The following is a 12238-nucleotide window of genomic DNA, read 5'->3' as shown; positions in this document are numbered from 1 at the left end:
AATGGCGCGAAAAAACTAGAACGATTTCTAGTTTCGAAAGTGAAATTTAATTTTTAGATTTCCAGCGGAATTAAAAACTTTACCTATTGATCCAGTTTTCTCTAGTTGGGGTCATGTTATCAGAAAAGCGCCAATCAAAAATTGTTCTAGAAATTCAAAGAGCTTAAAGGGCATCTATTTTTTTCTTTGAAATTCGAAAGTTGAGATTTTTTCAGTAAAGTCTTGTTTTTTTTAAATGTTTACTTGCGTTCATTACTCTTTTCTTATCTTGGCTGTGTTTTTTTTTCAGGCTTAATAGGTTTTGGCCTACATTATATCGGCTTAGTAGCCTCATATTGTTTCCTTTGAAGAGCAAATAAAGTTCGTGCGTTTTGAGGGTGAGGTGGACTCTAACTTTTTCAGATTTCAGAATCCTGTTGATTTTTTTTGGCTTAAAGGGTTTCTGACAAGGTAGCTTCGACTTTGTATCAAAAACGTCAACAACAGGTAAAATATCGTTCAGTTTCAACTCAAGCAGACGTATCTTCATTTGCGTATGACTTGTTTATTACAAAATTTCTTTTTAGCCCAAGTTGGTCTAAATGGATGAAAAACCGCCATTCGAAAAACCACAAGTGTTGACCGTTGCTGTGCAAGTAGCACAGAAAGTTCGGTCCACATTTAAAAAAACTACGAACGGTTGTTTTCTTTAAATTAGTGTCGTTTTTTGTGGATGGTGTGATGAGAGAACAAAACCATTGCGTCGAAACAAAAAATGAATTGCAAAAAACTTAAAATTTTCGAACATTATTTTACTAAATTTTTGGACAACTTTTTTGATTTTCACAAAACGCTTATTGGCATAGAAGCGCTGAATGAAGCTTCCAAAACTAGTTTTGATTGCTTGAGTAAAATCAAGTTTGCTTAGACTAAATGAGCAATTTGCTTATAACGAAGTTACTCGGTCGCTTTACTTGCTCGAATTTTGACAAACTCAAAATTTCTAACCGGTTTTTCTCGACACTGAGACAACATTTTAAGAATACTGAAAGGGCTTTAATATGATCTAACACTCGTTTCATTCGATGATTTTTGTGGTACCTGATTTTGCGCGGAAAAAACAAACACCCGAATACTAAGTTCATCCCCATTGTCATTGTTCGGAACAACAGGTGCTGCCCTTTGACCAGTTTTCACAACAACAACCAAAACTTTATGGTAGAACGCAAATGACGGCAAAAATGATCATATCGGCTCTGATTAAAATTAGTTGTGAAAAATCGTATTATTGAGAGCTTTTCGTCGACTGAAAACAAAATTTGCCTGCAGTTTTGATGTTGCAAACACCTTTTTACCTGAAAAAGTGGCTTTTGCTTGTATGATTTAAACAAAGTACAAAATGAAAAAATTTGTCTGTTCGGAATTTCGCAACTGATCATCACATCCTAGCTTAGCCGAGTGAATTGTGAAATCTTAAGCGATTTTTTTCAATGCATAGCTGCCCTTAATAATGAAAATTTAATAGGTGGGGTGTGGAAAAGTTATTAACTTCAGCTGCGAATAGGTCAATTTTTGGGGATTTTGTTAAACTTCGATATATAGGTCAGCGTAGATTGTCAGTCTCAACTAATATTGCGGCTGAATTAGTGTGGTTAAAATTTCTCTAATGTTTGGATGCTTATTAAAGATGCCAATTACTCTGTGTTGCGTATTTTCAATTTGTTTGAGGAAAAAGTAACAGGCGCGCTGGTGCAATGGTGAGAAATCAGGAGGTAGATAGGAACAAGTTAACATTATCCCACCAACGCCGTGAAGGGGATGATGTTAACTTGGTTCTGAGTTCGTATTTTCAGCCAATCAGAATAGAGAATTTTACACGCTGCGCTTAGCAAATGTTATTTAAATTGAACGCTGGGGTGGAGGATCTTAACTTGATCGGGTAGATAATTTCAGGAGGTAATCAGACGGTGATTTAAAATCTTCTCATCTTATTCCAAATAATCCATTTTTTTATTCACTCCTATAACAACCCATTTTTATGAGAATCCAAATCAAAACAAGATTATACAGCACTCGTTATCTTGAGCTCAATTATGAAAATCAACCCTAGGCAAGACCTTGTTTCTTCCCAATTTAGGAATTCTTTTCAACAAAAACATTGCCTATCTTTTTTTTGCTTATTCTCAGTAATAAGCTGATATAGTTATTGTAAGACTGGTCTGCAAGACAATTACTCTAGCGTATATGAGAGAGCTTATTTGAGATGATCCGTGTTTAATCGGCAGATGTCATGAGTGAACTTAATGTTTAATTTCAGATCTGATATGGCCGACCAAGATGCGGCCGGAGACAGACACCTGGAGGAGGCGGCCAAAAAACTCAACCGCGGAAAAGGTAAGATTATAAAGTATTTTGGCTAAAAAAAACGGAATTTGTGTTACATTACGAGGCAACTTCTTGATTTGCTCACTAGATTATTCATTCGCCTTATTCGAGTTTTTGCCCACTTTTGAAATACTACAATATGAAACACAGTAATTTTTTACCGCGTGAACACTGGCAAAAAGTTATGTATCGCAAGTGGTGCGAAGCTGCATTTCGCAGCTGCGTCAAAACATTTTTTGTTGTTCCGACCTCTAAAAGTGGGAGGAAATTTTTCTGTGGGTTTGTTTTAGTTTTTTAAAGGTAAAGTCAGGTACGATAAAATATCATCAGAATTGGTCGAGTAATATAACATATTAAGCCCTTTCGGTAGTGAACAGCAACTACGGGTTCAATAAATTTTTCTATTTATAATTTGAAAATGTAATCGAAAATGTAATTAATAAAATTAGAAAATGTAATTTGAAAATGTATTCTACAAATTCAAAGAGCTTTCAGGCCATCTAATTTTTTTATTCGAAATTCAAAAGTTGAAGATTTTTGAAAAATCAAGTCAGATTCTTTTTCGGTTTCCTTGCGTTCATTACTCTTTTCCAACTGTCAGTTGGCTATGTTTTAAACTTTGATATTCATTTTTCGAATGCAACTACTATATGATGCCTGATTTACTAATTGTACAGTTTTGTCTGGTTCTTCTTCTCACACCACGTAAAAAAGGAACACAAATTTGAGATTGTATATGTTTTTTTTCTTGAATGTTGTTCTGTACAGCAACCGATTACTCTTGTTTCTTGTTTTTTTTTCATAAATGGTATACAAAACATTTCATTTTTTAGGATTTCTTAGCAAATGGATGAATGGCGGCAATGACGGCCCAGAACAAGCTTGTGAGTTCTACGTGAAGGCTGGCAACTGTTTCAAAGTAGCCCAGAAATGGGAGAAGGCAGGCAACGCTTTCTGCTCTAGCGCTAAACTGAAATCGAACGGCGAGCACAGACACGAAGCGGCCACTAATTACGTTGACGCAGCTTTGTGTTATCTGAAGATAGATTACGAACAGGCCATCGAGTGTTACAGGAGGGCTGTGGAGATATACGTTGACATGGGCAGGTTCTCAATCGCAGCCAAACACCTTACCACTGCTGCGGAAATATACGAGACAAAGGTAGCTCATGATGTCATTCGTTTTATCACGAGAGATTTGAAAGTTCTCGTTTTTGCCCCAACCAAAATTTGTTTCCCTATTTTTTCTAAAACAAAGCTATCTGGCTGGGCAAATACATCGAATACTATATGTTAAAAATCAGACAATGATAGCCGGTTGCTGTACAAGTAGCACGGAATGTTCCGATCACCGTCTTCTAAGTAAAGAAATTGGAAATTTCTTGTAAATAAGTTCGTTTAATAAGATATGCCACACTTGACCCCTGCGAACTTTCCTTGTGATAATTAAAAGCGGAAAGAAGAAACAACCCAAGGCGAAGTTAGTTCCCTTACAGCGTGAAGTGGTCGGAAGAATGAAGGTGGGTGTAAAATTGAAAAATTCAAGGTCATATTTCTTAAATTTTTTTTAAATCAAACAAGAAACAACCCGGAGGCCTAACTCGAAAAATAATTATCTAGATTAACAAGAGCGCATATAACCAAAACTCATTAAACTACGAGTTACTTGCAAGAACTCACCTTGCAAATTGCAGTGCACGTGGGAATTGAACCAGTAATCATATGATTTCTGGACACCATCACTACCGGAGCGCCACACTTTTAAGTTTCATATCAAAAGCATTCCGATAATGCAATGTAATTCGCTCATTTTCACGCATCAGGCGCAAACATTATGGCTACATTTAAAAGTTTTGTTACTTTCTTCAAAATTTTCGTTTTTTGATTTGTAATTTTATTTTTCAAGGTCATTGATGTTGAAAAAGCACTACAAATGTACAGTCAAGCGGGTGAGTTCTACAGAGGGGAGGAGTCAACGTCAGCCGCTAACAAATGCTTCCTGAAAGTGGCGCACATTGCGGCCAAGCTGGACCAATTTGAGAAGGCAATCGAACTGTTCTCGGAAATCGGAGCCAAATGTGTGGATAATTCATTGTTAAAATACGGAGCCAAGGACCACTTTTTCAAAGCCACCTTGTGTGCATTGGCAATAGATCACGTTAGAGCCCAGCAATGTGTGGAAAAGTATGGAGACATTCATCCTGCGTTTAAAGATTCAAGAGAGTACAAATTATGTCTGAGTTTAATTTCGGATGTGCAAAACGAAAACACAGATGAATTCACACTGCATGTTAAAGATTACGACAAAGTTTCACGTATGGACGAATGGTTAACGTCTTTACTTTTGAAGATTAAACGAACTTTGCCAGCATCGACTAATCAAGCGTCAAATGTTGGCGGGGGTTTTGAAGAGTCTGAAGTCACTGCTGGACCACCTCCGGAAGATTTTGACGAAGACGATTTGGCCTGAGATATAGGCTCTGTGTAACAAAATTGGTCCATGTAAAATATATTTTTAAAATAACTTGCATAATCTATTAGTTAAAATAATCATCATGATGACCATATTAATGATTCGAAAAAGTTAGTTAGTTTCTAGAATTTAGTCGGTGAATTTGGACCTGCTTTTGCTACACGATTCCAATTGCCTCGAAACCAGAAAACGTTGTCTTTTCGCAATCAACTTCTGACTTTTCATCGAAATTTGAGTTTTACACCTGTACTCCAAACCGCGCTATTCCTATTTTGAAAACTAGTGCTGCTGAATCAATTGAAGTAATAATTGAGCATGGGTTAGATGGATCGTAGCACCACACACAATCGCAACTTATTTTTAGATTATTTGAATTAAATAAATTGATATAAATCTTCTTTATGATGTTCATAATTTCAAAGACTAGATATTTTACAATGATTACACTGCGAATGTCTGAAAATACGTGTCATATTTATATATTTGATGTAAACTGCTTCATTTTTGCATTTAAAAGTTCGAAAACATTTTTTCTTTATCTTATGGAATGCATGTTTTTGAGTGTCATATTTCCAGATTTTTTTTTCAGTTTTATGAAGAACAGCAGCTTATGAACTAAATCATATGAAAACGAAAACATGAATGTTTGTTTTTTCTTAGCAATACATTAGTAGAAGAATTTAATGTTTTCGCTGAGAAGTCGAAAGTTTGAGACTGCGAACTATCGCTCTGATTGTGGAAAGGAAAACTATGGCGTGCAGATCCATAATGCTTATGTTAGAGTTAAAGAAGAGCCCATGGAATTTTCAAGTTTTGGCGATTCCGCAAATCAGGCTATCAATTATGACGATGACCTGTTGTCCAATTTGAGTCTTGGTACTGAGTCCTACGGTGAAAGAAGAAACACAGTCAACAGGAACGAGTTTTTATTTGGATTCAACGATGGGCTATCACTGGACAAAAACGGAAATTATGACCGAGAAATTAATAGCAGAAGTGAAAAAAGGATAAACAAGGGTTGCGTACTTGCGCCAGCTAGGTCAGTGCAAGAATATTGTTGTGGAATTATTTAGGCTGTGTGCTAGTCTACTTGAACCAAATTCATCATTTCTATTTGAACATGATTGAATTGTGTTTTCATTTGTTAAGGGGTGTCCTTTTTAAAGCAACTTTTCGTTTATTTAGTTTGACTCTTTGTAAACTTGCAATTTTTTAGCAGAACTCAATTTTAAGCGGATCCAATGTTTTATTCGACAGCATAAAACATTGGATCTTTTATATAATCTATTGGGTATGTGGTGTTTGAAGAAGCTGGGTTGCAATTACTGTTTTGAAGAGTTATCTGAACGTTTAGATTTGAATTCAGTCAGCCAGCAAAGATATCAACTCTATCAAAATCGATTTTTGGAGCTGCAAATAGAAAATTGACAAAAGCTGAAAATTCTACGCAACCACCTGTGTTTTCATCATCTCGTCTAAAAATTTCAAACTCTTTAGATTTAACGCAATCCAAATCGGATTGCTTGCCTTGTATGCCCGTAACACCAACTATGAGGAAAGAGCATTCAGAATCGCTAAGCAAATCTAGTCTAGTCTCAGAGGCAAACGATCATTCTTCATCAAATGGAGACGGTAAAGTTTCTATCGATTGTAATAATTGTAAAAGTTATCAAAAATTGCTTAAATTTGTTATAATGATAACAGTTTTAAGCTTGCTGCTGAATTTTGCATTGATGTTTGTCTTTTTTGATTTCATGCTTGAGTGGAATTTTGTTTCGAAGTTATTCTGGTACGGAAACATGAGTTTAATTAGCAATTACTGGAGATAGCGACCAAGTGAATGACGATGTTTTTAAGGTTAAATTGAATTTAAGTTTTCGAAATGAAAGTTTTCTCAAGTCGCGTTCAACAACACAAATACATAATCACAAATTTCATCAAGTATCTCTGAAAAAAAATGAAATTATTTCAGAAGCGTATGGCATAGAATCTGGTTATATTGGATACCATGGCGGAAGAGTCGGGCGTCAAAGTCTCGCCCAATGGAGACATTATAATTCCCAGCAGTATGGTCGGAAAACTCTTTGAAGCCTTGCTTAGTTGTCGCTCAATCGCTCAAGATACGTTAAAAGTCGCTGTTAGCCCAGACCAATCAACTTCTACAGATACACAAGACACAAACAGGAATTGCGGGCAACTGAAAAAGAAAACAACCGAATCGATGCCGATTATAGTGGTGCCAACAGTAGAAGAGCTGGCCACTAATACTGTCGTGGACATTAAGTGTCCATTTGAAGGTTGCGACAAAGTACTTGTCAATTCTGGTGCTTTACAGATGCATGTTAGCAAAGTACACGCAAAATGTGGATCTGAACTTATTTCGGTTAGTAGTCTTTTCAAAAAAAAATGAAGTATGCAGCAGAAGTAGTTTGCATCAATGTTTTCATTTAGCAAAGTTTCTACTAACGCGAGGAACATCGAAATTAATTTTTTGGCAATCGTTGGTAATATTTACTAATGAAAGTTAATAGTTCTTAGATACAAATTTTTTGGAAAAGTGTTTGTATCACATCGCTTGCAATCATTGCAATGAAGCTATTTTCATTAGCTCAGTTGGTTGTGAAAGCTACACTAAACTTGTACAACTTCCAGGATTCTATAATTGGTCAATTTGGCTTCAACTTCGAGAATGATTTGATGAAGAAAGATCGCCGACAAGTTTTCTTCTGTCCAGTTGCTAATTGCAGTCGAAATCAGACATCGAAGAACTACTTCACGAGAAAAAGCTTTTTAAAATTGGTTAGTCATTTGTTTTTATTCATTCAAGCAAACGCTTACCTTACTGCGAGTTCACTTTTTCCAACCCAAGCTGCACAGTTGATTGTCTATCTGCTTATGCTTGTCGGCTTAGTTCTACAGGAAGAGTTTTTTGGAAATTTGTCTTCTTTCTAGCATTCCGGAAGCTCTTTGTAAAATTTTTTATGATACAGGTAATTTTTTTTGGTTTTTTGGCTTTCACTGCAATTTTGTTTTAAAAAATTTTGACAAAAACCATTTATTTTCAATAAATAATTTTTTCAATATTTTTCTTTTTATTTGATTTTAATCATAATCATTAATTTTTGTATCGCAAGTCGTGCAGAGCTCAGCTTTGTCTCGGTGTCATTTTTTTCTGACTTTTTAACGTTTTATGGCCTTTTAACTCATTAGCCGATTATCAAGTTATGGGTTTCAAAAAAATTGTCAGGACAATCAAGGCGTGAAATATTTAGTTACACTAGCCCGTAAGCGGAAAATTTATCTCACTCAAAAATAATTGTTCCGACTTCCGAAGAAATGCGGAATATTTATGCTTGTGGTGGTTTGTTTCTTTAGTCAAATTTTGGCTGTCCAAATAATAGTTTTTACCACAGATTTTTATACTCCACTGAGGATATCGACTCGCTGAGCTCTAATTTATAATGATATTTTGTTTTTAATTATTTGAAAATTATTAAAAATTGGGGTTTGAAAATTGCAAATTTTGCCATGCGTTAGACAAATTCATGTGCGCTGTGAAGATTTTATTTATGAAGGTAAAAGCGTAAAGAGATTTATTTATAAGTGCTGAATTAGCCCGCACTTCAAAATTGTTGCAAATTGAATGGATGGAAGCTATTCGGTCGTATTGATTTCTTACTTCTCCAATTTTCACTCTTGATGTTTAATAGCGATCTACCAAAATGATCTGCATTTTGAAAAGGAATATATAAAAAGTTATGAAATGTTAGATATGTTTTGGAAACAGTTTATTATTATGTTTGATAAGTCCAAATATGGTTTTAACTATTTTTTACCAACAATTATTGCCTTGATATACGAGCAGTTTTGTTCCCTACTTCATGGTTTTATCAATGCATTACTAGACGAGAAATATACCACTTAACTTTAACACCGTGTGGGGAATCCGTAGTCGGGAACTTTCGTTTTTGAAAGCCCTGTGTTTGCGAAGTGCAAGATTGTATGCAAGTTGAATCGATAAATTTTTTTTTAGCATTACAGAAGGCAGCACATGGAGCGCAAATATCAATGTGAATCTTGCAGCGTCAAGTTTGCAGTCGATCATGATTTAAAAAAGTTAGTATTTTCTTGGTTCGCTGCTTATGATACAACAACGGGGAGTAAATGATGCCTGAAAATGATTTTCAGTTTTTAAAAAGAATCCAATCTAGAAATGGTGGCTAAGTAACTTACACCTGAGGCTCTCACAATGGAGAGAAATTTGATTTGAGGTCTACCTTAATCTGTACATGATCTTTGAAAGTAAGGGTTTATTAACCCAGCCCAAACGAAACGATTTCGGCCCTTTTTCTTTTTCAATTGTATGATTGTTTCGAACCCAAATTAATTGAGATCCACATCATGATTTAATCATGGTTTATTTAGGCACTTAAAGTCTTGTGGAACCCTTCACTTTTGCGAATGTGGTGCATCATATGCTGCTAGACAGGCTTTAGTGACTCATGCAAAAAGAAGAGGCCATACCGTGCTCGAAAGGTAAGAAAAAATTTCGATCGAATTCGATGTAAAATTTGCATTCATCTTTTTTACTTTTAAGTTTATTTTGTAAAATCACCTGTTCAGAGCGTCTTTTGAGAAAGACAATCAGTATGTCTTAAGGATGGCCAAAATTTCCCAGTTACGTGAAATAAACAAAATATCAAAGATATTTTTTTTAGGTCACAGACAAGTACAGCGATGAAGATAGTGCGGAAAAGTGATCAAAGCAGTGAGAAAAGACAAGACGAAGATAACCGGGCTGCAAAAACAACATCATCACATTATAGTTTAAATCAGAATGCATCTGTTGTTCAATCGTCAAGTTCGGAACAAAATTTTTTTGAAAACTACCCACGTAAGGTCCCAGATTCGAATGATTTGAGCTTCGAGTCCGAATGTACGGAAGGTTGTGATGTTTCATGCTCACCGATTTCAGAACCGAGAGAGTTCAACCTCATTGAAACTTCCAAGTTGAAATCCAATTACGTTAATAATGCTAGCAATGGTTGCAATAACAGTGTACATGAGCTGAATAGTTCGACAGTCGTTCTTGAAGGAAACTTAAATCATGTTAATGCTGCGACTTGTTCCAACAGTTCACCGCAACATTCAACCTATTATGTAAATTTTGGCGAAACCCAGACAGATGGTAGTTTTGCTTATTCGCCATTTGGACAAGGAACCCAAACAATTCCATTTACTGCGTCTCTAATGCGACAAAGTTCTGAAAAGTGTTCTTCCAATCTCTACAACTTGTCGAATCCAGCTGCGGATACCTCTTTACATGCGACTGGAATTCAAACTAGTTTCTCAATCAACCCTCGCGGAAAAAGAAATGTACCTCAGAGAAGCACCAAAAAGTGTTCAAGCGTGCAAACAGTAGAAGGTAATAAAAGCAAAAAAGATTTGAGTTCAATTTCTGTTCAGACTGATATACCGAAAAAGCGCAAAAGACGATTACATAGTCAAACAGCAGTTGAGGCAGAATCTCAAACAACTCCTAGCTTTAAGAAAGCCATATCGTCGTGCAATGTTGACATGCAGACCAGTTTTCCTTCCACTACCTCGAGTTTTGCAGACCTCAGTGGAACTGCGGATGCACCAAATTATATTTTTGATACTGAACAGAATGCTGGAAAACAAGCTCAATGTTCGTTTATTCAGACCGAAACCCAAACGCTTCCTTTTGACATATCCGAGTTCTTTGCCAATTGCGACGTGCGGAGTGAAACGTCGTTCTCGCAGGAGTTCGTCTCGCCTCAGTATCGGGAGGCGTCTTTGTCTTCAAACGTGAGCAATTTTTCTCCCACTTACGGAAGAGACTTTTTTGATGAGGTCGCAGCTGGAACCCAAACATGCTGGGCAGAGTTTCCGTCTAGTTTTCAGAGTCCGAATGGGATCGATGGAAACTGGTTCGAATCTCAGTCCTACCAAAATGTAACTCTAAGCGAGGGAACCCAGACAGCAGATTTTCTAGATGATTTCACATCTATAGAATTTTCAGACTTTTGATTTAGTTGATGTACTGCAGTAGATTTTGTAAAATGTAAGATATCTCGCTGCAAATTTGACTAACAGGTACAAATACACGATTTGTGTTTAATTTAATCTCCTAGCATATTTTTCCAATGAGTTAAGTTAGGACAGTAGAGTTTAGAAACTCTCTAAAAAAACAGCGTACAGACATACGTATACTGAAAAAGTTTTTTTTTGATGATTTTCTTTTCATCTTCTAGCAAACCCAATTTTGCAGTCAGATCTTTCCAAAAAAATATCCAATCACGAAAGTTTTTTTTTGCTATTTTACCTAAATAATTGGCTCATAAATTGTTGAAAAAGTTGTCTTTTTCAGGCGCTGATTATGGGATTGCTCGAAGTGGTAGTTTTGTAGTCTAAGACTCATGAGATTTGTGAGAGCTCGGAAAATCCATTTGGTCTTTAGCATATCCCCGCAATAATTATAGATCGACCCGTATCACGAATTATGTGAACCTTTTTGCTCTTTGGTTAATGCAATTTTTGTTGACTAATGGGCCTGGTATTCAAAAAAAAATAATTTCAGTATTTTTTGTGGTCTTGGATGCAAACTTAATCCAAAAATCTCAAAACAAGCTTTTCGTACAAAAAGAATGAATGGAAACAAGAATAGACAGTTACTATGCAAGTAGCACAGAATGTTCCGAGCATAGTCTTACACTTACGATTAGCTAGCGTTATCGAACCGGATTATAGACTTTTTCGGGTTAACAACTAGTTTAACATGATCACTTGAATCATTTTACTTTTGGCAGACGTTAACTCGAGCATGTGGCGAAGAGATAACGCTCCTGTCTATAAAGTCAAAGGTCAGTGGTTCGAATCCGGCCAGAACCTTTTTTTTGTAAGCGGAACTTGTCCACGCGTCAAAAACTCTTTGTCGGTTTTCTGTGTCTGCTTTTTTGTCGGCTTAGTTGCTGCAGCACCAAATTAGCCTAGAATTTAGGCATTTTTAACACAAATTAAATTTTTTTAAAGTTTATTGTGGTTTTGGAAAAGTAATTGAGTACCAAGAAGTTCTGCCTACTTTATGATATTTTATTCTTTTTCATGCTTTCCATTGAAATTTTTTGGAAGTTGTTTTGTTTTAAATTAAGTGAATTTCTTTGAATTCTTTGGTGTATTTTGTGCATTTAGTGCAGTGGTGACACCCATGTTTGAGACAGCAAATCCAAGAAAAGCTATTTAAGTTAGCACCTGTTTTTTGTCGAAATTGGAAACTTTCAAATATTTTCGAATTTCGTGTCTGCTAATTTATGTCTGCTAACTAAGTTCCCACAGGAAGGTTCGGTGTCTTTTCAGCGTTTTGAAAGATCTTTCTCAAGT

General features: G+C 35.9%; 3 protein-coding genes across 3 annotated transcripts in view; 2 read left to right on the top strand and 1 right to left on the bottom strand.

Moving 5' to 3' along the window:
- The window catches only part of LOC134857103 (alpha-soluble NSF attachment protein-like), a 396564-nt gene extending 391234 nt beyond the window's left edge, over positions 1–5330 (top strand). Inside the window, exons 2-4 of the mRNA XM_063873505.1 lie at positions 2295–2373; positions 3198–3526; positions 4271–5330. Of these exons, the coding sequence (XP_063729575.1) occupies positions 2304–2373; positions 3198–3526; positions 4271–4834 (963 nt within the window). The 5' untranslated portion in view covers positions 2295–2303 and the 3' untranslated portion in view covers positions 4835–5330. The remainder of the gene's footprint in view (positions 1–2294; positions 2374–3197; positions 3527–4270) is intronic.
- LOC134857022 (cytoplasmic tRNA 2-thiolation protein 2-like) overlaps positions 1–12238 on the bottom strand; it is a 465591-nt gene that overhangs the window by 255083 nt on the left and 198270 nt on the right. The window lies entirely within an intron of this gene.
- Positions 6814–10985, top strand: LOC134854680 (ATM interactor-like). Its single transcript, XM_063871039.1, has 5 exons — positions 6814–7220; positions 7490–7636; positions 8871–8953; positions 9263–9373; positions 9556–10985. The coding sequence occupies exons 1-5, from the start codon at positions 6846–6848 to the stop codon at positions 10886–10888; spliced, it is 2049 nt and encodes a 682-aa protein (XP_063727109.1). The 5' UTR covers positions 6814–6845; the 3' UTR covers positions 10889–10985.

This window comes from Symsagittifera roscoffensis, chromosome 1 (assembly GCF_963678635.1).
Source record: "Symsagittifera roscoffensis chromosome 1, txSymRosc1.1, whole genome shotgun sequence".
In the NCBI taxonomy this organism is placed as follows: Eukaryota; Metazoa; Xenacoelomorpha; order Acoela; family Convolutidae; genus Symsagittifera; species Symsagittifera roscoffensis.
This window is presented reverse-complemented; position numbering and strand designations above follow the sequence as displayed.

Bases quoted from the DNA above. Each gene is read 5' to 3' on its own strand.
- LOC134854680 (XM_063871039.1), top strand. From the start codon at position 6,846: ATGGCGGAAGAGTCGGGCGTCAAAGTCTCGCCCAATGGAGACATTATA. The intron at 7,637-8,870 runs GTTAGTCATTTG...ATTTTTTTTTAG, and splicing joins GAAAAAGCTTTTTAAAATTG to CATTACAGAAGGCAGCACAT. The intron at 8,954-9,262 runs GTTAGTATTTTC...TGGTTTATTTAG, and splicing joins GTCGATCATGATTTAAAAAA to GCACTTAAAGTCTTGTGGAA.